Source organism: Rhinolophus hipposideros, assembly GCF_964194185.1.
Source record: "Rhinolophus hipposideros genome assembly, chromosome: 15".
Lineage (NCBI taxonomy): Eukaryota > Metazoa > Chordata > Mammalia > Chiroptera > Rhinolophidae > Rhinolophus > Rhinolophus hipposideros.
The window spans coordinates 11,745,125-11,770,461 of NC_138061.1; the positions used below are offsets into that span (position 1 = coordinate 11,745,125).

General features: G+C 43.3%; 3 protein-coding genes across 8 annotated transcripts in view; 2 read left to right on the forward strand and 1 right to left on the reverse strand.

Annotated features, from left to right (window-relative positions):
- The window catches only part of SHTN1 (shootin 1), a 98,845-nt gene extending 96,767 nt beyond the window's left edge, over positions 1-2,078 (forward strand). Inside the window, exon 17 of one of the 2 annotated variants that reach the window (XM_081074996.1) lies at positions 1,186-2,078. In XM_081074996.1, the coding sequence (XP_080931122.1) occupies positions 1,186-1,285 (100 nt within the window). In that variant the 3' untranslated portion in view covers positions 1,286-2,078. The remainder of the gene's footprint in view (positions 1-1,185) is intronic. The other variant, XM_081074997.1, reaches the window with a different exon arrangement.
- ENO4 (enolase 4) lies at positions 1-24,867 on the reverse strand (the record flags this gene model as incomplete). Its single annotated transcript, XM_081075000.1, has 14 exons — positions 1-995; positions 2,713-2,830; positions 3,335-3,402; positions 4,894-5,089; positions 6,422-6,547; positions 9,012-9,179; positions 11,397-11,453; positions 14,335-14,388; positions 15,719-15,850; positions 15,933-16,102; positions 17,784-17,926; positions 19,645-19,835; positions 20,629-20,757; positions 24,703-24,867. The coding sequence occupies 14 exons, from the start codon at positions 24,865-24,867 to the stop codon at positions 838-840; spliced, it is 1,875 nt and encodes a 624-aa protein (XP_080931126.1). The 3' UTR covers positions 1-837.
- Positions 23,970-25,337, forward strand: part of HSPA12A (heat shock protein family A (Hsp70) member 12A) — a 139,132-nt gene continuing 137,764 nt past the window's right edge. For 2 of the 5 annotated variants that reach the window (XM_081074987.1, XM_081074991.1), the window contains exon 1: positions 24,733-24,868. In XM_081074987.1, the coding sequence (XP_080931113.1) occupies positions 24,866-24,868 (3 nt within the window). In that variant the 5' untranslated portion in view covers positions 24,733-24,865. Of the gene's footprint in view, positions 24,180-24,217; positions 24,400-24,732; positions 24,869-25,337 lie in introns of those variants that run through there. The other 3 variants (XM_081074992.1, XM_081074988.1, XM_081074994.1) reach the window with 3 other exon arrangements.

A 25,337-nucleotide genomic window follows, 5' to 3' on the forward strand; every position in this document is an offset into this window, starting at 1 on the left:
GGCATTATTACATATATAGGTATGTGTTCGGATAAGTTTATTTCTGTTTCTACTCCGCTGTACCCACCATACTGGCTTACAAAAGAGGCTGTTCAGTCAGCCTATACATTGCATTGTTTTTAATCACCTGTTAAGTGCTATAGTATAAATAACTGGGCACTTAATTACCTTAAGAGTATTTATTCACTCGCTAATGAGTTTGTTTATACTCATTCTTGGTGCAAAAAAGGGTTGAAGGAGACCCACAAGGACATATAAGAAAAAAATTAAATTTAGAAAGAGGAGGGAACAAGGGAAAAGGGAATTAAGGTTAGGAGAGTAAGAGGGAGCTGTTTGGCTGTTATGAAAACAGTGAAGCTCTCCTACTTCTGAATGAGATTGTCTTAAAAAAAAACATGTCCATGCTTTCTAGCACAGGTGTGTAAGATAAACCCAGAAGATGTACACCTGTTCCTCGCACAGAGCTCTTCTAGTGTAAGAGATTGTTGTTTACAGAGATGTTTTGATTTGTAAAGTACGAGGTGTTTGAACTGAGCTGGCAATAAAAATACTGGACTCGGTCATGCCCCCGCCCCAAAGTGGACAGGGGAGCTGTCCTGCAAACCAAATCTCCATGGAAAGGTGACAGCTGTCAGACACAGGTCACAGGTATAATTTCAGGGAGAAGTTCTACATAGACTATGTATGTTACCAAACAGTGACATGAAAAGAAGAAAAGGGGCACACAAGTTCACGTGAAGTTTTAGAGCAAAACCCGTCTGAGGACCTACTTGGGAGCCAGCAGTCTAACAACACTGACGGTGCTGCTGTCCGTGCACAGCCCTGTCCAGAAGAGGCTCACGCGTTGTTGGCTGATTCCTCTCCAGCTTCTGCGGGGAAGATGGGCTGCGGGGGTTCACGCAGCTCCCCAGCCACCTCCGCCGCGGCCTCGTGAGACTCAGCAGCCCAGTCATCGTCCTTGTTCAAGTCAAGAAATGTGTACTCTTCATTGAAGCCTATTAAAAAGCCACATCAATAAAGTGTACTGTCTAATGCAGCGCTGCCGATTTGGTTGTTCTTTGTTACGTGATTTAAAGGAGATCATCCTCAGAACTGCCCATCACCATTAGAAAGGACTCTAAAACCATGTAACACTGAGCCTGTGGGGGTTATACAATAACTGTGCAATACTCCTGTTTTTTTCAGTTTGCTGTGTGCCCTTATACAACCTTCTGGAACATTTGCTGTGCAGTGGACTTTGGGCAGTGGCTTAGCAGAAAAGGAAAAGAGGAAGAATATAACGTAGAGGAAAGGCCAGTACTCTGCATGATACAAACCATTGCCAACTAACTATTCCAAGGTAAATGACTGTAGACTAACTATTCCAGTCAGGTTCGTGTAGGGAGTGACGGGGTTTTATTGGCTGAGCTTTTGCCAAGATTTCCTACTTAGTCTGTTGGTGGAGACATTTGTTTCTCTAGTTTTTAGTCCCCTGAACTTTTTATTGACTACTGTCAGTGTCAGAGAGTTTCTCATTAATCTGTTAATCCGTTCCGGAATGCTCAGGAGCCTGCCCTGTCACCAGGGAGGGGCTGGGCCTCCGGTCGCCAGAGTCCTATTTGATTCCCTGAAGCAGCTGTTTCCCTTGTGGTGAAGTCTGGCTGGACATGTGACAGGTCATTAAACCCAAGGCTTAATACAAGTCAGGATGACATAAGAAAGTAATCATATGCAGGAAGAATATAATTTTACCTATTTGAAGACACAAACCCTTGTACTGCACACTAAACCACGCAAACTAACATTTGGCTGCTTCCAAGATCGGTACTTACGTTAAACAAGACAAATTTGTATTAATAATCACAATTTCTATTGGCCTCTTTTTCCTTTCTTAAATGCATATATTATTGAGTCATGAAGTAGGACTGCTTCTTTGCTTTCATATCCAGTAATTGATTATGCTCCACAATACATTCTATGATATATCTCATTTAATAGATTTCATTTATAGCATCTAAGAAAATTTCTTATTTTAATTGTCAGCACTACTTAAATAATACGTACTGTTTTTCAGTATATCAATTCATTTATTCTATCTTAAAACACAAAATAGTTTTACAATGACAAAGATAGTAACTACTAGTAGTCCCTTTAAATGTCTGCATGCTTTGGCCATCACTGTCGTAAAAAGTAAAAATGCACATTTGCGGTGTTTCTCTCCAGTTAGCCAGCACACAGGGTGCTTCTACCCATGCAGATTTACAGAGGTTTAATGTCATAAGTGATTGCTTCGTTTCTCTTGAGACCACAGCCTTCCCAAAGTACATTAAAATCAACATGCTGCCTGCTTAAGTAAAAGGAGCTGTTTCCAAGATCCATCAGGAAAGTACAGATCTGTCTTTAACTTGCATGGGCTGTGCAGAGAGACCTTAACTATAATTTGAACCATAACAAAAGGTAGGGTTGAAGATGCCAATCAATCAATTCTATTGAAAAGCATCACGCAGCCTATTCATCAAGAAGAACAGGGAGAGTTTTAAACGTTCAGGTAAATAGATAATCCATTAAGAAAACAATGTACATTGTGGCAAGTGCCATCCTGGTTTTGTCAGCACTTATTTGTAGCCTTTGGATTCCCTTGCCCTCCTGCAGAGGGATTTCTATTCCCCTTCTTCCAATCTTTGTTCTCTTATTCATGGCTAAGTGAAAACAAAGCAAGAAAGCACAGCATACCCAGTGTTCCATTCTGGACGAGTTCTTCCTCTATAGTAAAAAGGCGGTTGTACTTAGTCACCCGTTCGCCTCGAGAAAGACCTCCCAACTTGATAAACCGGACACCGAGTCCAACAGCCTTAAGAAGGGGAAAAAACAACTTATTTTAAGTGGGGGGAGTTACATTTTGCTCAAAGGACAGTGTCACTCTGTGCTGTTCTGGTGTTTCTTTTAACTTCGTTTTTTTATCTTTACGTAAGTAAAGGGGGCCTGCTTACAAGCGGCGGGTGTCAAAAGGTAAGGACGTAGTGTGACTACATCAGAAGCTTCAGTAGCCCTGTAAGTATGCTGATTTCATCTAAGAACATTCTGGCCTTTCTCACTTCGTGTTAGAAGGTGAGATTGCAAGTGCCCGCCCCAGTTATTTAAACGTGCCCATCGTTTTTTCCTAGGACTTCATTTTTTCTTTTTAAAAGTTCAGAGATTAGCTCTTTGCAAAAGGTAGCGGTGTGGGAGGAAGCAAGTCTATTTCATAAAAGGTTACATGACTTTCTCTGCCAAAGACTGCATTTCTGTGAAATACCAGTTCGTGATAAAAGCAGTGTTTGGGCAATTCTGCAATTGAGCAGCATTCAGCGCTTACCAGATCGGCGAGGCTGCCATCAGAAGACTCTCCTTCTGCGCTTCCAAAGATGGCAATGTGCTTCTTACCTGCAGGCAGAGGAATTCTTTGTAGTTTTAGAGGGTACAGAAACGGTGAGCATATAGATGAGCCTCTGAGACCAAAATATACAACTTCCCAGAGATTTAAAACTTTGCTGGAGAGAGTCAGTTACTTGACCACCTGAGAACTCTAGCCCAAACATTTGCATTTTTATTACTCTGGTTTTATCTGTTGACCCCTTTCCAGTAGCTTACATGCTAAATACTAAATGAATGCCATATTTCATCAAATTTACGACACCATGAATTAATTGTAAGATGCACTGTTATTACCACTAAAGGGAAAAAAATGCTCAAATTAGATGGACACATTTCCAAGACCACAGCTGTAAGACATTTTATCCGTGTTCAGTGTAGAAAAATGCATCTTTGGAGTCAGTGGACAGTGAGTGCAAGGGTATCACGTTCAGAGTTGATGTGCCTAAATAATGGAGTTCACATTTCATCACGTTGAATTTTATTCCATGGAACCTGTCATTCTGAATGCTTACTTACTAAGAGAGCAGTGTTGGTAGTATTTAATCAGCCATTTGCGGATCTCAGAGCCCCTTGAAATTTGCCAAAGGCTACAAAGAGTGCAAGCCAGAGTTCTTCCTAGAGTGACACCACCTTGAGGCCTTGTTTGTGTTTTAAAGGCAGCTACAGCAGCAATCTGAAGTGAATGACTACTGCTGAGGGGTGGTTCATAGACTGGGGCACCCGCAGGCCCAGGGACTGGAGGCATTTATTTCATTCACCCTCGGGCACCAGCCCAGGCCCCTGCTGCCAGTCTCACGCTGGGTCCTGCTCCAGGTCTGACTCGCCTTCTGCCTGGTTCCTGACCTACTCGTGATATTTATGTTTCAGGCACTGTGCATAAGTGAACAAGACTCCCATGAACTCATGGGAGTCTACAGTCTAGTGGGGGACACCAGGCATCAAGTAATTGTACAAATAATTGTGGCAAGTACAACAAAGAGACAATATGGGATTCTATGAGAAAGAGTCAGAGCAACCAGTTAGGGGTGGAGGACATCAGGGAAGGCACAGATGTCTGAAGAGGTTCAGTTTAAGGCAAGAAGACCCGAAGGATCAGGAGTAAACAGCACCAGCAAAGCATTGTAGGCTGAAGGAACGGCACGTTGACAGGCCTCAAGGTGGTGAAGAATTTGAAACTTGGAAGGAATTAAAAGTGTGAGTGAGTGGGATCACTGTCGTGTCATGAGAGGCTGATAGGGCAGTGGCCTTATCTACATACCTTTGTGGAAGCACTCACTAAAGGGCATGACTTCCTGGACTGGGGCTGATACTGGAACACTGGGGAACCAACCAATAAGCTGCATTTTGTTTCCCAGCCCAAATCTCTCATAGGTGGTTGGATTTCTTTTCTTCCAAGATTTATTCCATGCTTTTTATTAACTGATGTACTGCATACTTTGGGCTTCTTGTACAACCAAGTTAAGTTCATGGTAAGTCTTTCAGAACTCTACTTTTACTCACTATCAATGAGATTGGTTATTTCCACCAAGTCGGACATCGTAGTTTGATTCGTATGTTTTATGAGCAGCCCACTGGATTTGGGGATGCTGATGTTTCCATCCTCTAGAAGTTTAGAAATGCTTTTGGATGCACTTCCTGCAATTATGTAACACCTGGAACCAAGAGCATTGTAGATGCTGTCCCACTGTTCAGCGTCCTGGGTGAATATTTAAGAATTGATCATTATCATGTATTGAACACAATCACAAAATAACAGGAACCACATAACACATAATCGAAGTTATACGCCTTTCTGAGACACACAAAACACTTTTCTTTTGCATCTGCAGCCGAATGATGCCTGTACCACAGCCACACAAATTAACAAGCTTCTTAGAACAGAAACTTAAAATGATTAAATCTGAGCTTAAAGGTCCGGTGAAGAAAATGTTCATACACATTAAGTGTTATTCTCCACATGGATTCTGATGTTCTTCTAAACCAAGCTTTCCCCACCCTACTGTATTATCCATCATGCTGCTATGACTGGCTGGTTAGATTTTACTGTTATTGCTGATAAACAGACAGCTGAAAGAAATCAGCCTGCAAGGTCTCTGGGCCCTCATTCTCCATTATGTTTTCTTTTTGTTTATTTGTTTTTGGTGAGACCACCAATAAGAAATGAAATGCTTATTATTTAAAAAAAGGATGACATTCTTCCCAGCCATTGTACCGGATTTCAGCCTATCCCATTAGAACAGGTGCTATAAGCACATCTTATCACACTAAAAAGAGCTGTGGTCATGGCCTCAGAACAAGCACCAGAAGGCAGATCTGGCAAGATCAAAGCACGGAGCTCAGCCGGCACCTTCCACAAGCACAGAGAAGCAGAGGCGGTTACTGGAAAGGTAAGACTGAGACCCTGGGGCTCCCAGTGAGACCCGGCACTCTTCTGTCCCCCAAATTTACATTGTTGAGTTCACTCAAAGAAGGCGTCTGTTCAGTAGGCATATGTGATGGTTCTCAAATGCATAAAATCAAGAACTAAAGTTTTGGAGTTTAAGTGGGTTAGGAGGAGATGGTCTTCTGTGGCATATAAACAATTCTTGTCAGAATAGATTAAAAGAACCTCAGTATCTCAAACCTTTCAAAATATATGGCTTTGCTGCTTTCATGCATATATAGTAAATGGATTTAGATTAAAAAGCATTTGGCCTTGTTGAAGTCCTGCTTCCATGAGCACTTGAAAAGGAGGTATGATGAAGCTATTGAAGCACCAGCTAGCTCAGCTTCCATCAGTTAGGTTGCTTGTAAATATACACGTAGTCCTGAAGTGCTTGGGAATGGCTTGCTTCATTCTGCAGCCAGGCTCACTCCTTTGTAATTGTGTTTCTGCTATTCATTTGCTTAGTAAGTGCCTTTTCTCATCAACACCGAAATGAAGCAACTCAGCCCCGGTCCAAATTACAACACATGTCGAATGACAAAGCCAAAAGAATGAGATTTTTATTCTGTGTTTTATTATAAAAATTCAAGATGAATCCTGTACCTCTTTCCTGAAAGGATCAATTATGGCAATAATTGAAGGGAACTTGCCGATCAGGTCCACGTACAGGTCAACCATCTCAGCGGCAGTTTTGTGTGTTCCCGTCATCACTTCATACTTTCCTTTACTCTGATAAGTGTAAGGAAGATAGTAAGGGATAAATGATGAATTCCTCAAATGTTAGAGATGTGATTCAAATCCATTTTCATGCATTTGATATAAAAACATTGTAAACAGATTCTTTTCAGGCCACCTGAGAAATCTATGCATTTTACTTTTAATGTCTGTTAAATATTCACCTGGGGAGAGCAAGTCACACCCTTCCTCTCAGTGCCCCGTAAGCTCTTCCCTCTGACTTCGGATAAAGCCTTCTGCACACAAACTGAGTGTAGAGTAGGAGGGCACACTTCTACATTTCTTTCTGACGTTTAGGATGTGGTGCCAGACCCTGGCTGTTTGGGTAGATGGGCAATAACACAAATCCATAAACAATAGCAACGCAAAGCTGCCCCCTCACTAGAACCCACCATCTTTCAACTCACAGGGACAAATAGCTTGTTTCCTCCACTGTGCATATTCTAACATTTGAAAGCAGGGCTAGGCTTTTGAGATACTAACAACCAATATGAAACGTAAAGCGAATTATGTGAAGGCACCTCTTTCTCAGGTAGCATGCAAGTTCTAGAAGTAATAATGTCTTGAAAATAGAATTTGAGGGCAACCCCATTCATGGGAAGTCTGGCAAGCCCCCAAGTCTTTAAGGATAGAAGTAAACAGGACTAAAGGACCCATTGAGTCTCTCCCAAACAGAGCATCTTTACTTCCAAGTCCCTGTTCAGGGATGGCAGCTGGGATACTGAGGTACCAGGAGGTACCAGGGACCAGAATGGCTGTTTGAGTTGACAGTAACTTCCTGCTGCTGCTGCTCCACAAATGGATGGTTCCACTGGAATTAAGCAGGTTCTTAAGAAATTCGTAATTCAAAGGATTTCATACTTTTTTCCCCCACCTTAAATAGCATCAAGAACTTTCAGTGTCTATATTGCAAAGCTTTAAAATCCTATCTTGTCCGGAAGGAAATGCTAATGACTTTGAATTAAGATTACTGCAAGAATTATCTGATATCAAGCAATATATTTTGCTGAATATAAGCAATAAATACCCATTCTAGTTAGCACTAGTAGTCAGTTCTTTGTATATGTTGCTGATGAAAACGTGCAATTATTTTTCTTAATGGTATGCCTAGTAATCAATCAGTATGTGAAGAACAGGAAATTATATTAAACATTCTTATATGTGCTTTGTTTCTTTAGAAAAGAAAGTTCTTTACAGAAGAACTTTAAGAAAGCAGCTGAAACTTAGGATTCTTGTATACTGTTCAAATTTTCCTTTGACGCTAAAAGTTAGGATCATAAATCAAAGCGGAATCCTATCTGGTCATGTTCCCTGAATTTGACATTAATTACCTAGTCACCATAAATGCATGTCAATATACTGGGCATTTTATAAAACTCAGACTCAGCATTTAGGTATTGGAAAATGGGAAGTATGTGCATAAGATAGACTAGTTCTAATAGCTTTCCTAACATAATATTTTCCACATTTAAAGGTTAATTGCTGATGCATTAACCTGCGAAAGTGAGGACTACAACATTTTTTTAGGGAACCTGTTTTCCATTCTCGTTCTTTCTAAAAATAACTTCCGCCAGGTAATGTGGTCTCCAGGTAAAGTTTCATCAGTAAAGATCTCTCTTCCTAATCCAGACTGTGGATAACACTGCGATGGACTTAATTGGAATGGGATAAAAACATATTCTCCATAAACTTCAATAACTTGGAAATATTTTTATATTTAAAAAGTGAGTTACAGCAAAATCTCCAGGAACGATATGTCCAGAAGGGTATGTCAAGTCACAGTTACAGCAGATCCACTTTTCATGACAAATTCGGCCTTTACCAACCAAATGATTGTACTCAGCAGAACATACTAATTTGTTAAATTATTTTTCAGTAGCTCTCATGATTGCAATGTAAGCAACCCATTTTAGTCATTTTTGTTACAGAATTTCTATATATAATTATTATCACATTTTCTGATTTTCTGTTAATTTACAAAATTAGGTATATCATTATTCTCTGGTCATTAGCTAACATAGCTTTCTCAACTCCATTTATATATTTTTTTCCCAAAAAAGTTATTTTAATTGTCAGTGCAATAAGACAAGAAAAAGAAGATATAAGAATTGAAAAGTAAGCAATAACCAAACGATCATTATTCATAAATTATGTAATGGTGAGCATAGAAATTCAAAGCTAACCTTCTTAAACTATTAGACTTATTAAGTAATGTGAGTAGAGTCAATATATGAGTACTAATTGTATTTATAGTCCCCCCCGGAACAATTTTAATGATATTGTTATTAATAGCATCAAAAACACCATCAACTCCATTTATATTTGGACCCCCAAAAAATATTAACAAAAAAAATTAAGATCTGTTTGGAAATATATACATATAAGCTCTTCTTTTGAGTTCTAATTTAAAAACAATAGGACCTCAACAAAAAGTAAATGTTCTGGAATAGAAACTTACATAGTCCATCAGCTCATGTGCAGCACAGTTAATGGCCAGATGCAGATTTGTTCCCAATTCTAGGCCCAGGTTCGCACAGATGCCTTGTATTAGGAGCAGTGGCTGCTCTATGGTGTCATAAGTAATGGTTAAACAGCCAAGATGGGACATCTTGCCAGTGATGAGCTGCTGCAAGATCAGAGGAAAGTGACACGTGTAAATATAGCACATTCCGGTTCTTGGAGCTTCCTGTGTCAGGCACAATTTATAACCAGCCACAGCTCTCCAAAGATGTGCCCCCTCAGATCCTCGATGAATCCTATTCCCAGGTCCCACTTATCTCTGTGTGACCCTTGGGCATGTGATTGCCCTGCAGTATCTGGGAGTAGTTTTCTTCCTCGTTTTACTTAGTACCAAGGTTTTCAGGTTGGACCTGGGAACACACTTTTCTGTCTTCAGTGTGCTGATGTTATCTCTTTATTGGCTCTGCCATTGTACACGGGCTAACTTGAGCCCCAGCCACCAGGTCGGTGAGACACCAGGCTGCCGCTCCCTGTAAACAATCTGTCCTGCTTGTCCGTAACTGCCTTCTTCCTCCAAACCTGCTCTTTCCCGTGCTCCATTTTCCTTTAGCAGAATAGAACTCTTAAAACTTAAAAAATGCAATCCACTTCAGGACAGGTTTTTATTTTAAAAAGGATTGAAGACTTCAGTTAATATGTAGGATGGAGCACTGAGGATGGATTTCAGTGGGAGATTTGAGGAGCCAAATGACCCCAAGAAAAGGCAGCCATTTGCTTCTCTTGCAAGGTTAGCCTTGATGTGCCTTTGTCATAAATTGCCACTATGCAATTATAACATAAATTGAAGCAATATCAGTAATTCTGAGGGCTTAAGGCGTGTGCGTGTGTGTGTGTGTGTGTACGTGTGTCAAACACGAGCATGCATGAACCTAGGTATAAACATCCCATTTTTACTGGTGATAGCACTAGTTAATTACAAGAACTGTGCAACATTTTTAATGTCAATGACAGGGACCTTCTATTTGGCAAAGGAATAGTTGGGGAAATGTTTGTGTATCCATTGGGGAGTTTCATTACAGAGTCTTCTAAACTATAAAAGCATCACTTTATTTGGCACTTACTAAATGCCAAGCTAGTCTAAGCACTTTACATAATGTAAATGCATACACTCCTTATGTCAACCCCACGAAGCAGGTACTATTATTATCCCCATTTTACAGAGAGTTCAGTGGCTTAGAACAGGTTTTAATTCAGGCAGTTTAGCTCCAGAGTCCATGACTCTAACTCTGGTATGGCTGCCTCTCTAGAATCTGTCATCTAACCTGTTTCTAACCAGAAAAAAAATTAAAAAGCAGTAAAGCTGATCACAGGAAGCGCTGACCTCGGTCTCAGTTTCTCTGAGCATGTAAGACAACCTACTGGAGTGAAGGGACCAGCGCTGAGATTTGGTTACTTGTTCACCATCCCCTACCCCTCTTGCAAGATTCCATGTTAGAGTCTTGTGCTCATTCTAACATGTACGACAATTGTCAAGTATTTTACTTTCTCTCCCAATTTTGAGAAGGAACTTACTTTTTTATCTGTACCAACTCCTCTCCTCCCTTTACTGGCCCCTCTTGCTGATGACTTCAAGAGAGTAAGTCCCTGACATCAGGCTAGAGAGTGCAGACTTAATAGAGCAAATATTACACATGTGAGCAACCTTTATCCATTTGCATTTCCTCCAGCGTTCATATTGGTTGTCCTAACTATATGGTTGAAAGTTGAGGCATGTAAGAGGTGTATCTATCAGAGCACCCACAATCACCAGTGACTAACTGATCAAGAGCAGCTGGTCTCCTGTGGCTCTTTCAGCCAGCGGGGCCAATTTTCACAAGGAGAACTGTGTGCCAGCTTCTCTTGGCAAAGTCTGAGATCTGGCAGTGGTTCATTGGCAATGGTGCCGCAGTGCCTTTGGGGACAGGATGTAAGGATGTGGCTATCTTTTTGTGCCTCTTCTTTCTTTGCTAGTCGTGAAAATCTAAAACATGCTATATGGCTTTCAGCTACTGAATGAGAGATTCAAGTTCCTGAACTTCACCTATAGGGTTTCAAATGGAATACTCTTACTCATAAATGCATCTCCAAGCCCTCTGAGATTTCAGGTGGCCATACAACCGCTGGCAGAGATGGCCCGGCAGCCTGTGGCCAGAAAGGTGGGGGCCGAATGATATTTCACCTCTCAGGTTGCCTGGCTTAGTGCTTGGAGCAGACGCACCATGTACTTTCCACGTGTGTGAGCCCTGGGCCTGAGCAGAATGACTACAGGAGAGGCAAAGGGACAGGGAATGTATAAATGTACTATGTCATATAGAAGTGTGGTAAACACATACAATATACTTACTTGGCCTCTTTTGCCTCCATTATGCCCTTTCTTCGACTCTGTCTTTGGAGGAGGGGGCTGTGGGACAGAAAATAGAGACATATCACTTGGCATTTTTAGATGTGTCTGTGGGGGCAAAGCTCAGGTCTTCTGGCCTGTCCATTGCTCAGGGGCCTAGCCAGTCATACTGTGAATCACACACACACACACACACACACACACACACACACACTCAGGGATTATGTCAGCCAGTCCCTGTTTTTATAAACCCTAAAGTATTTCTCAAATTCAGGTACATGTTCCCTTTAGTTCATCCTTATATTCTGCCTCCAAACATATATTTGGGATATATATATATATATATATATATATATATATATATATTTGTTTCCATAGGCCAAACATATTGGTTCGAATATGTTCAGGGTACAAACACTTTCTCCTGCGAGGTAGATTTTGACTTTTAGAAACAGCCATGGGTCATTAAATCTGGTGACTCTGGTGCATGTCAAGTCACTGGAGATTGAAAGCAAAGATATTTCCCAAAGAGCCGTTCCCACAAGTTGGGGTTACTGACAAGGATGCACTTTGATGCCCAGCTTTTACTGGCTCTGTAAGCTGGAGCATGTTTGTCAAGAAGCAGGATGGTGCCTACTCAAGTATATGCAAATAGTTACCTTACTCTTTTCTCTATGGAATCAGCTGAACTTTCTATCCCCTGGTAAAAATCACACAGGAACAAATCTGTGTGCCAGGCAAGAGAGACAGTAGTGCAGCAGACAGCCCTGGGCACTGCCTCAGGGATCTGCAGTCTAGTGAGGCAGTGTGGTGAGATGCGGGTTATAGCCAGAGAAGATGGGGTGTCATGGGGAGGTCAGAGCAAGGGGACTTCAGGGAAGGGGGCTCTGAAGAAGCTTATCCTTGGGTGATTCGTGGGCGTGCTATCCCTCTGGGGAGAGAGAAGTACATGTGCGGCCAGAGCGGAGGGAGTGGGGCCTTCCTGAAGACGCCTGAGAGCTAAAAGCAAAAGCCTCAGGCCGGGTTCCCAGCCTTGGAACCACTGACACTGGGCTGGATAATCCTTTGCTGGGGTGGGGGTGGGGGGCTGCCTTTTATACTGTAGGCTGGTAAGCAGCATTCCTGATCTCTGCCCGTAGAGCCCCTCCCTCCAAGCTGGGAAAACCCAAAATGTCTCTAAGCATTGTCAAATGTCCCTCGGGTAGAATCCTATCCATTGAGAACCACTGCTTTACAAGAATAGATTGATACATTTTACTATGTCAAAATTTAAAAAGAAAAAAAAATCCCTATGATTCCATAAATATGTAGTTAAAAGGCAGGCAACGTGATAGAGGAAAATATGTGTAACGTGTAGAAAGGATTGAAGCCTTTGTTACACAGTAAAAGGAATTCCTAGATGTCAGTTTTTAAAAGATGAACACTCAATAAAAAGAACAAAGCAATCTGCAGAGTGATTTGTGCAGAATTTCTACTACTTTAAACACAAAACACACTATATATTTGTATGTGTGTGTGTCTGCGTGTGTAAATATAAAAGAAAGGCTGGAAAGCCACACACTAAATTTTTAACAGTGGTAACCTGTAGAGAAGGGACTGGGGACTGAGCGTGGTTTTGGGTAGGGGTAGGGAATTGGGGTGGGAGCGTTGGCTATCTTTACCAGTATTTGAATTTTCACAAGAGCATTCATGAGCTACTTGTATAATTAAAAAAAACCAATAAAACATTTGAAAGTCAGGATAAGTGCACAAAGCGCAAATTTCCTGAATTTCCTAATATCCGAAGCCGGGTTTCCTCCACCTGCTCTGACGACCACTGTGTCCTGCTGGACTGCTGTGCCACCTTCTGCTCTGAGCACATTGCTTATATTCAACTTGTTCACTCCTCACACTCTCCCCATCTCATACCCATTTTGTAATTGGCCCACGGTCATACCACTGGCAAGGGGCAAAGCAGAGTGCAAGGTCAGGCTTAACTTGTCCAAGTCTGAGTCTCTAGAAACTGGTCACCCATAAGGCGGCTGGCCTCCTGAAAAAGTGCCACAGAAACTGGCTCCAGGCTGGTGATTAAAGCAATTCTGATCAACTGTAGGGCTTGGGCCCCAGCTACCACTCCCCCATTACCACGGGGAGGGGGTGGGAAGTCTGGTGCTTCCTAATCAGTAGCTTAAAAGCCTCCCACTCAGTGAATGTGGGATCCTGGATTGGATCTAGGAACAGCAAAAGGACATTCGTGGAAAAACCAGTGTAATGTTAGTTTTGACAAATGTACCATGGTACAACTGGGTGGAAGTGTATCTGGGGACTCTCTGTACTATCTCTGCAACTTTTCCATAAATGCAGTATTATTCTAAAACAGAGGTATATGTACATATATATGTGTGCATATGTATATATCCACGGCAGGGTTTAGGCCAGGAAAAGGACCCAATCCCAGAGACAAGGATTGGATCCCTCTCCTGGCCTCAGCCCTGCCACATCACTGTGCGTTGCCCACACCCCTCCAACCCGGTTAGAATAAGATGGGACAACTGGTGACTCCTACAGCAGCCTGTCATCCTGACTCTGACTTTCCCCTCCAGGGCTGCTGGGCCAAGGGCAATTGCCCAACACCGGAATTCTAAGCACTCTGTGCTTTAACCATTCCAGCAAACTGCCTCTCACTTCCGTGGTCCAAATCCTTTCTTTCTTTGCAGTTCCTAAAGAATGATCCTAGGATAGAGCCAGCTGCCTCAGAAATCAAAATGAGATGGTAAAGTACCATTAAAACCTGGACCCAAAGCCAGTGAGGAATGTATAAGCGTGGCTCTCGTATGGGAAACGCAAAGCAAAGTAATACATTTTCCATATCGATAACAACACTATTAATTTAATTCCACAGTGAGCTGTAATTGTACTAGAAGGTGTCAGTAATTAAACACCACAGGTTCTCTTTACGTACCATTTCGATTGTTTTGTTAATTTGTTTCTGAATTTCCATAAGCATCTCCACACCCTGTAAGTAGAATAAACACGATTTTCCACAACTGCAGGCTAGAAATTTCAAATGCAAAAACTGACACCACCCTTGGCTGTTTCTAACTCCCTGACAAGGCACCCCGTTTAGTGGGTGATCTGGTCTGCGATCAGAAGAGCAAATGTTCATTTTCAGCCCTCAGTTTGTATTTGGTTAAACATGAATGGAGGTTCTTCTTCCTCACTGCCCTCTCTTTATTGTTCAGAACTAAATGGTTCAGTTGGCTGGATCAAGTTAACTTCATTCTCTTTCACGGTCTCTTGACGGACCTTCTTGCGATAAGCGTTACAGGTCACCAAGGGATTCTGCACGATAGTGTTTGAATGAATATAAACCCACTCTCACTTGAAAAGCAGAAAAGTGTATTCTGATGACGGTGGGACCTGCATATGGAGACAGACAAAGAACAGCACGTCGAATGCTCTGGTTCCCACACGTCTTAACTACGGGAAAGATCCTGGCGCCAGGATCCGAACAGGATCTGACAGATGGTGAGCCAAGTATAAACCCTCGTCTTCCATACTGATAAACTGCAAGGTAAGGATTATTCTCTTCAAAAAAGAATTCTTTATCACAGATCATCTTGAGAGTTAAAAAAAGAATCATGATTTTCACCAGCTTAGAACAAATATCACTCAGTTATCTCCAGAGGGGCGAGAGCTACTTGTACTTCTGAAAACATCCCCTATAAATTAGTTCTCCCTGCGGCCTCATTGGTAGAGGGTTTCAAAAGGATTTAACCCAAATCCATAAGGATTTGACTCATTCAGGACCCTGAAGAACATATAAACACTTCCACACCACTAAGTAGTAAAGATGCAGCCTAGGTTCCTTCCCTACATATGCGTATTACATAATCAGGCACTAAACCTCTTTTATGTGCCCGGCAATCTGCCATCTCCAGGCCCTGGAGTTCTATCTGAACGGAATGGGATGCTGGGAAAGTGCCAGCTTCCCCTTATTGCTGCCGTAGTGCATAGATTAGTAAGTGAAGAATATCTCAACTCCCCCTAAAACAACCTCCCAGCAATACCAAGGGCTGAAAAGTTACATGTGGCTTCTCTGTAAGTCATCAGTGCAAGTCAGAGTTGGAATGAATGAGAGCTCTCTAGGGTGGCCTAAACAGTGTTCCTTTGTGTTTGAGGTCTGGCTTCCCTCCCATCGCCCTGATTTCCTAAAATATGTCTTCTCATTTTATATATAATTCCCTCTCTCGGTGTCATAAGCCTTGAGGACCTACACTAAAAACTCATCGATGATGGAGTATGGTTTTTTTTTCAGAAAAAGTAACTTGAGATAACATAAGTACTTGTTTAGCTGTTAATCCAGGATGAGGTATACAGATCACTTCTTTCATTAAATTCAGCTTCCCAGGCGAGGACTTCCCACAGCTGACCAGAGATACCATCAGCGAAGGTATAGTTAGCTTTGTTGGCTGTTCCTGAAACAGGGAAAACGAGAAACATGGTTCCTTCATACTGAGACACTCATGGGGCCTCGTGATGGGATGGAACGATACCAACCTGAGGGTGCTTCAGTAATGCGATATTGACGTACAGCGGATTACTGCCCAGCAGGGCACTGGTTTTGGCTACAGCCAGTGACACAGCCCCGATGGCCATGCTGCCACAGAGTACAGGTTCAACAGGTTCTGGCGGTATAATAGGTTTCTCTGTAAGGGTATCCTTCATACCTGGGGGGAAAATATTGACAAAAGATTCCTTCCTAGGAAGTTGGACTATAAGAAAAGTATATATTTTTTAATGCTTTACTTACAAAGCCCGGTACAAAGAAAGGTTGAACATATGAGGCTGGGAAGAATATATTCTCCACCTCAACCCCCAAGAAGTGTTCTGTTTGATTTCATTTACTACTCCCTGATGCTCAAATCCTTAGGCATGGGTTTTCTTCCTCTCTAAGAAATTTTAGAACATTTAGTATTAACTCCTTCAGCCATCAATACTGTTTCCCACATTCACATCTAAGGAAACAATGGCTTAGAGAGGTTAAAAGACTTGCCTAATAATTATCAGAAAATGAATAAAGAGAGGATTTGGACAGTCTGAATCCTGAATCCTTTCTTCTTTGATATTCCACCATAGCTGTGGCATGCGCATCTTGATGTTGAACTTCTCTTCATGCATATATCTAACGAGTGATCCTTTCTCTCTAACCCCCAACTAATGCCTTGTTTTCTTTTAGAAATGCCTTCCTGATCCAACTGTCCACTGAGAATCCATACATGTCTTTCATTCTCCTATGTTCTGAGCCCCCCGGTCTGATCAGGTGCCACAGAGTCTGTCATAAATCTCTAGTGCCCCTCCAGTCTTCCCCGTCCCCATCTACTGACTTGGGTCAAGTAGGTAAGACAAATGGAATAAGATGTAAGCACCTACCACATAGTGAATGCTTAGCAAATTACTGTCTCCTTGTACTTCTCCCCTTCTCTTACGTTCCAAGTTCTGTCGGTTAAAAACAACTGCCAAATGAACATCCATTCGTGGTCTCTACCTATACTTCAGTATCGGCCATCCCCACCTTCCCAAGAGATTGGTCTAACATAATTCTTTTGCCTTGGGCAACTCTCCTCCCCATTCTAGTCTTCAGTGTCTGAATCTATGAAATAAGAGACTTTGTCTCCATAGTCTCTTTGGTCCCTTTCTGGTTCTGGTGCTTTCTTAGTCAATGGAACCCACTTTTCTTGGGTATTTAGTTTGCACCTGGCATTGTACCAGGCACTGGCAGTGCTGTGTTGAACAAGGCATGATTCATGGCCTCAAGGAGCATGTTCTAGCTGGACAGACATACAGAACACTGTTCCAATACTAGCAGCAGCTCCAGAATTAACATGTTGGAGGGGCTGAGGTTAGCAATCTCCTGGAAGGCATGGAGCAAAGGGCCATGATAATTCTGATTATTTGCTTTAAGATAGCAAAGGTTTCCAAATAGAATGTTCATTAGTATGTTACATAGGCCTGAGAAAATGTCCATTGTGCATATCAAAGGATATCATTAATCTTTAAAACATAGAGTGGCTTTTGATGAATTTTGAGGGGCAATCAAAGGTCCCCCATGCCACCCTGTCCCCAGCATTGCCACCAATCAGTGCACTTTGTTTAGCAAGTGCTCACCTCTGGGTAAGAAATATTTTTATCTTACAAAAAAAAAAAAAAGGGAGGCTGGGATGGGGTAAAACCCTGACAGTCCAGCATAGAAGCTTCAAGCTGGAAGTGGCATGAAGGATGGATGGTACGCGGTGAGCCCAGCCCAGGTCTATAGCAAAGAGTCTCTGACTCAGAAAGGCAGCCCAAGCTTCAAACTTTTGTCCTCATGCATTTCTTACTAAAGGTTCTGCCAGATGATAAGCCACAGACCTTGCTTTTGTCCTTTTTTTTTGGCGGGAGGAGGAGGAGGAGGTGGTATTAGGGGTAAAGGTACAGGCACTGTGGACTCTCCCAGGCTCTTCTCCAGTTCTTTTCTCTCCTTATCTTCTTGTACTTTATTTTCAAAGAATGTCCTTAATGGCAAGAAAATGCAGCTTTTAATGGCATATTTAGGAATATCACTTGTAATTTTGGTCATGTTTTACTGCTGACCCCAATATGTTTTAATAATTAACTCTACTTTTTTAGCTACTTAAGAACATAGTTTCAATTTCCGAGGCCAAACATAATGATGTTATTATCAAACTATTCAAGAACTGAAGTTCGTTTTGGCCTGGAAATGAATGTTTAAAGATTTCAGGTGCTGATTGTAAAAAAAAAAAAAAAAAATCACGTGAACTCTGTTTCTATTTTTAAAGTAGAATTTGATATTATAACTTGATTACAGGCTACTGGATTTTCTTTTTCAATAAATGACCATCAGAAGAAAAATGAGTCAAGAATAGACAACGAATTATATAGCACTGTGTGCAAGGCTTTTTTCTTTTTTTGCAGGGGAGGTGGTGTGGGGCTTATTATGAATAGTTAAAAAATACTTTTGGGAATTCTCAGGTATATATACATAAAATTTCAGTCCCCAGAATGAAAAGAGGCTAAGAGCTTCCATAGATAGGAAACAAGCCAACAAAGAACAAAGGTATGGGACTCAGATTTGCATTAGACTTATTAATAATTCAGATGCCAGTAGAGCAGTGCCTTTAAAGTACTGACAGAAATTGATTTTAAATGAGAATTCTATACTCAGCTAAACTGTCGACCATGAGAGCAGAGTGCTGGCATTTTCATGCATGTAAGAACTGAAAAACTTTACATCCTATGTACCCTTTCTCATCCTTAATTTTAAAGGATGGAATCTAGCAAGTCAAGAAAGAGGAAGGTAGGGGATCCAGGCAATAGGAGAACAATGAAGGGGTGCCTAATGGCATCTGTGTAGTAGGCCTAGAGAGGAACGAGTCCAGACGGGAGGTTTGGGGAGGGAAAGCTCCAGGAAAAAACAAATGTATGGAGTAGAAGGTAGCACTGAGAACTTGGGGGGGAAAACTAAGGACATGGTCATAGCAGATAAGACACCCACTGAAAAAGGAATAAGTAGACTAGCATTCAGAAACCAAAAACTATTCAAAAGAGTTTTTTTTTGTTTGTTTTGGGGTTTTTTTTTTGACAAAGGTCATGATCTAACTCTGAAGCAAACTAAAATGTGACGTTATGTACAATTAAGCAAGTGATGAAACTTAAGAAAGAGAATCCAGTTGACCTTTGCCTGGCTCAGAGGGTTGTGGCATTGGACCTGCACAAAAGGAAAAATAATGCTACCCTAACTTAGTTGGGCACTGAACAACACTCATATCGCCCCAGTAAATACTTCCTTGGTTTTCAAATGTTAGAGTCAAACCTAGGAAGACTTGGCTGTGTCTGGAGGACAGAAAATAAACATCACCCATTATGACTATGTGAAAGGATAAGAGACACTCACGGGAGACACCTGAGGAGGTGGGGAGCGAAAAGGAACATCATCTCGATTCTTAATTATTTTCCTGAGAAATTTTTTACTGAATCCTAAGAAAACTCTATGCGTGAAAAAGAGGCTGAAAGTCCTTATGTAGCCTGACACAATAAAATTTTAATAACAGGGTTTTCAGAAGAGAAACAACATTTTAGGCTATATTGTGCTGCTTTTAGCATATGTTGCCTAGAGATATGACAGACCTGTTTCATTGGCAGGTGACATGGAAAGAAAGCAGATGTATATGTATTTTAACTAGACACTTATATTTCAAAGCGGAAGATTTACCTGAGCACCTGATCCACCTGAGCCTGGTTGGAGGGTGCTATGCCCTGAAGCTCCCGGGTGATGGTTTCGTTGACCCACTGTACAGCGGTACTGACAGCCTCGGACCGTTCTACTTCCTCTGCTTCAGCTAGCTCGGGGAAAGGATGCTCATGGACTTCGAAGTGGGTTGCGATCACCACAGAACATATGTTCTGAAAATAATATAAGTGTGTTCTACATTTTCTCTACCTCTCGCAGAAAATAGGAAATTGAATGTGTCTGGTTTTTAATGTGCCTACTTTCTCACCAATTTCAAAGGGAAAATGAGAATATATAATTTCCCTTGAGGTATTCTTTTATAGCTATTGAAATACTGTGGAACTTAATGTCAAGGAACATTTTAAATTATTACCTTGTTAAAATCCCCTTAGAAAAACCTTACATTGTACGGCATTTGTATCACTACCTCTCCAATAAATAGATAAAAGGACACAAACTTATTTGATCAGAATTATTTTCCTTCCAGAGAGTGTAGCAAAATTATTTCTGACAACAAATATGTAGCAATTCAAGTGAATTATTAAAATTATGAAAATGCATTTTTCTTTATGTAGATTGGTCTATAGTCTATAAATCTATGTAAATTTATATATAAAATATGAATCTATAAACCTGTCTGTAGATTTATGGAACCCATTACATTAATAATGTTAGGATTTAAAAACTATTTTTGCCTCATTTCCGTTCTCCATCTTGGATCATCTTCAAGTTAGCTTGTCAAGTCTATACCATATGACACTTAAACAAAATAAAGCCATCATAGTTGATTGTATAAATCATACTTTTGTACGTCTACCTACAAATAGTGTGTGTGTGAGTGTGTGTGTGTGTGTATGTGTGTGTGTATTTCACAAACACTGAATTTCAAAACATTTCTCCACAGTTCAGACAATAAATGCAGTGGGGTCAGGATGCAGTGAGGAACACATTTAAGCTGCCACGTACCTTGGGGAAATTTTGAATGGTGCAGAATATTTCCACTTGTAGGGTGGGAAGCCCCAGTCCATCTAGTACTTTCTTTCCCACCACTCTGCATATGGTGGGAGGCTTTGCAAGTTTAGAAAAGCAGTTTGCCTTCAACACAGAAAAACAAAAATCAGAATACCACCTTTATCCTTAAAAGGACATCCACATTTACTCTAGTTTCTACTAAACCTCACCCTGAATGTCCTCCGTGCTGGGATTAGTCTTGTAACTCTCCGAGAACTGCCCTGCCCTCACACACTGACATTTGGATTTAGCCTGATCCTGAGTTTCTGGTATATGGGGCAATTTGTTGTCTTTTGACCTCTCAGGAGAAACTTATGTGCATTTCTTAATTTAAAGGTCCTGTGTCACTCTTTTGCTGGCCCTATCCTATCCTTCTGTCCAAGATACCAAAGTCGACTGGTCTCTGGAACACTGTGATGCATTCAAACTCAAGAAACCTTAAGTGGGCCAGTGTGCATTCCTCCCAGCAAGGCGTCTGATGTTTTAATGGTGAAGACTTGTGCAGAGGCTGTATTGCGCTGACCACCAGTTCATGCACAGAATTCAAACAGGATTGTTGGAACCTTAGTAATAGCAGTTGCATTGATGTGGAAAAGCAGAAGCTATTTGGAAGTGATCCAAGAAAAAGATGGAAGAAAGAGAATGAAGCTGAGGGAGAAAGCCCATTCGAGGAGCCTGAGTGACAAGATTCAAGATGGTGTTTCTACGCAGAGGAGCAGGAGCTAGGAGAGAAAGAAGAAGGGAAAGTAAAGGTATACCCTCTTCACCCTCTTTATCACCAGATGTACTGGGCTCTTTATTTAGCATACCAGGGCTCTGATCTTCCGGTGCAAATTCCAATGACCTCAACCTATGTAATAGGTCACCTAACACTCATCAGTAACGTGCCAGTGACACGGTGGTGCCCCAGCAGAACTGAAGCAATTTTCAAGCCATCCATGCATTGAAGGATGATGGTTTGTATGTTACAGAGTAAGTACCTAAAGGAATTTTGATAGAATCAGGAGAGGAATAATATTATTAGCTTATACTTTGTGTACTATAGTGAATTCAATTCAACTAGCAATGAGCACCTATGATGTGCCACATATTGTGATAGGAGGGGAAAGGTACTAACATTTTTAAAGTACTTAATATGTACCTTGAAGGAGTGACTCTGTCTTGTTTATTACAGTATCTCATACCACAGTGCCTGGCATATTTAGGATTCTATAAATTAAATTCTGTATAAATTAGTACATATCCCTGGGCATTTTGTATACAGTCATTAAATTCTCAAACCAACTCTGTAAGGTGAGGTGTATCATCTCCATTCTACAGATTAGCAAACTGAGTTCCAGGAAAACTGTCCGAGATAACTAGCCAATGTTTTAATTATCTACTGCTTTGTAATAGACCAGCCCAAAATCTAGTGGCTTAAGCCATTTATTGGCTCAGGATTCTGCAATCTGGGCTGGGCTCAACTGAGCAATTCTTTGGCTGGTCTTGCCTGCGGTCTCCTGTGCGGATTCAGTCATCTGAAGGCTTGACTGGGTGCAGAGTACCAAAGATGGTTTCACTCATAGGTCCGCTGTCTCAGCTAGGATGGTTGGAACATCTAGGAGCTTGCTGGTCATTGTCTTTCTCACAGGACGTCCTGGAGGTCTCACATCAACAGGGCTTCTCTCTACATGATGTCTCCCTCCAGCAGGGTAACTGGATGTCCTTGCACACAGTGTGATGACTAGACTCTAAAAAGGACTATTCCAAGAGTGCAAGCCTCTGTTGGCATCACGCTTACCAACGTGCAAGTCACAGGGCTCAGTCCCGAGTCCGTGTGGGAGGGACTTACACAAGTCTCTTCACACTGGTGGTGTGGTCCGCTGGGGACCATCACCGTAACAGTCTACTACAGCGACTGAGGGGCAGGGCTAAGCATCAAATCCACATTTGCCTGATTCCCAGTCCCAAACTCTTTCATTTGTAAGTTTTATGATGAAGGAATAAAAAGCACTGCTTTGGCCACAGGATCTGTATTCCTCTAGTATGTAACAGAAGTATAGAAGAAATGGCCTTTGAGCTGAACACTGAAGCGGGTGTAGTATTTCAACAGGCAGGCAACGGGGAGAAGTCCAGTGTGGATATTTCAGGTAGAGGGAACAGGATAAGCTAAAGCGAGGGAGGGAAGGGGAAACCTCAGGCCTTGGGGAATGGTAAGTGGGCCTGTGTGGAAGAGCAGGGGAGGGAGTGGGAATGTTACCAGGGGTAGGGGTGAGCAGTAGGAATCACGGGAAGGTGTTTGATCTTACTCAGCAAGCAACTGGGAGCCTCAAGAGGTTTCTAAGCAAAAGAATGACAGTCAGATTTAGGATTCGGAACATTGCTCTGCCGGGGTAGATTCAATAGAGGAAGAGACTAGGTGAGAATAAGGATGGCCAGAACTAGGGCAGTGACTAAGAAAATCAGAAAGAGGTGGCCTTTTTGCAAATCCAAATCCTGAACATCCTTCAAAGTCCAGGCCCAAACTGTCCCTGAGGCTACAGCCTACAGGGATCTGCCCCATCCCTGAATTGTTTTAGTAAGCATATAGTGTCTGTCCCTCGGTCTAGCACACAATTGTATATCACCTGATCAGTTAATCCAGTGGTTTTATCTATCAGTGGCTTTTGTCCCTAACCAGGGTATCCGCTCCCTGACTGTCGTACAGACCAAAGCCCTGGCTGCCTCACAGACGGGAAGAGCATTACACTGGGAAACCAGAGTCCAAGTTTCCAGTCTAAGCTTTTGCACTAAGTAGCTATGAGACAGGGCTTGGCATCTTTGTAAAATGAAGGAGTGTGACCGGTTAACTTCCTCTAGCAAAATATAGTGGAAAGAGAGTGGAATTCAGAGTTGCATTCACTCCTTCATCCTACAAATAGTTGTGGAGTGTCCACTATGTGATCATGCACTCTGCTGGGGACTAGGGATTTCTCACTGTCACTCCCTGTGTCCCTTGGGAACTGAAATTCACTGGGCCGCAGTTTATTTGTAAAATGGAAATCCTAATTCTTGCCTCACAAGGATTAAGTGAAATAACATGTAACGCACGTAGCACAAGCAGCTCAGTAAACACCTTCCCCCTCGCCCCCCAACTTGGATGCATGGGCCACGAGTGAGGAAAACAAACATGCACAGAACATCCTTTCTCCACTGTCTCCACAAGATGGTTCTGAACCCTGTAAACACCTCTCGTGATGCAGGACAGCATTTACATCCTCTGGAGCTGTCAGATCGCCTTTCCCTGGTGCCAAGTCCTGCCAGCTCTTCCAGACGTCAGGTGCAGTAGCTGCGTACTTAAGGAACTGGAAGTGAGAAAATGCTTGCCCTTTTCACCTGCTGATTGCTTTAAGGCTAAGGTTTGTGCCAGAAACCTCAGTGGGGACAGGGGCTGGGTAGGCGATGTGGAAAGGCCCCCTGCGCTTCACGGGAGCTCACAATACGCGCAGGAAATGCCCTAGGATTGCGGGTCGTCTACGGCGCAGCGGGTAAGACTTGGATGTGAATCTGAAGTTTAGGTCTGAGGAGCCGGTCGGGTGGGGACGGGCGGTCCCAGCTGGATCTGAGCGAGACCGCGAAGCGACGCGAGCGGGCCGGGTACGCGGCCCCGAGGCTGGCGGGGGCCAGGCCGCAGCGAACGCCAGGGCGTGCCTGCCCCGCTCCCAGGAGGCCGCCGAAGGCTGGCGAGCTGCGCCACGCGGCGTTCAGGTGTGTTTCTCCTTCCCACCGGGGTCGTCTTCCCGCACGACCACCAGGGCGCGGGACCCGGCGGCAGCGGCGCGCGTGCGCGGCCTACGGCGCAGGCGCACGGAACTGGCGCAGGCGCACGGAACTGGCGCAGGCGCACGGAACTGGCGCAGGCGCACGGAACTGGCGCAGGCGCACGGAACTGGCGCAGGCGCACGGAACTGGCGCAGGCGCACGGAACTGGCGCAGGCGCACGGAACTGCCGCAGCGCTGGGCGGGGGGAGAAGGGCGGGAGGGAGGAGGGTGCGGGCCCCAGGTCCCTACCAGGTGCCCGTAGACGTCGGCAGGCTGGAGGTAGAAGGTGGCGTTGAGCAGCTCTTCCAGCCTGCGCGGAACGTCGTTCTCCCGGTAGTACTCCAGAGCCTGCTGCTTCAGCCTCTGCAGCTGCCTAGTGGTCCCGCAGCCGCGGCCGCCGCCTGCTTCCCCCATGGTAGGAGACTTAAGGTTCCCGCGGGGTTAGCCTGGGGGCCCGCCGGCGTCCTCCCCGTCGCTAGGCAACGCAACGAGATTCCACCGCAGATCTCGCGAGGGTCCGGCCCCGGGTTGCACCCGCAGCCCGAGCGGCGACCCGCTCCTCCGCCCTCCTCCCTCCTGCTCCCGGGGGGCCTGGGCATGTCGGCTAGAGCTCCGTCGGCGTCGTTTTTCACCACTTTCCCCCACGTTTTCCAGATAGGAAAATAGCGATGTCAGGTAGCGCTTCTTGTGGAAGCGTGGGAGCGTTACCCGGCTTTCAGCTGGGGACTCGAGCCTGGCTGGGCTCCTCGGTGCTCCGTGGCGCAGGGGCTCCTGGCCGTCGGCATCCCCCACCCGTCCCCTCGTCCCTCGCGGCCGTGAGCTCCTTAGGGTGGCGAGGGCGGCCCGTGCAGACCCCCTCGTCTCGGAGGGATGTAAGAACTGAG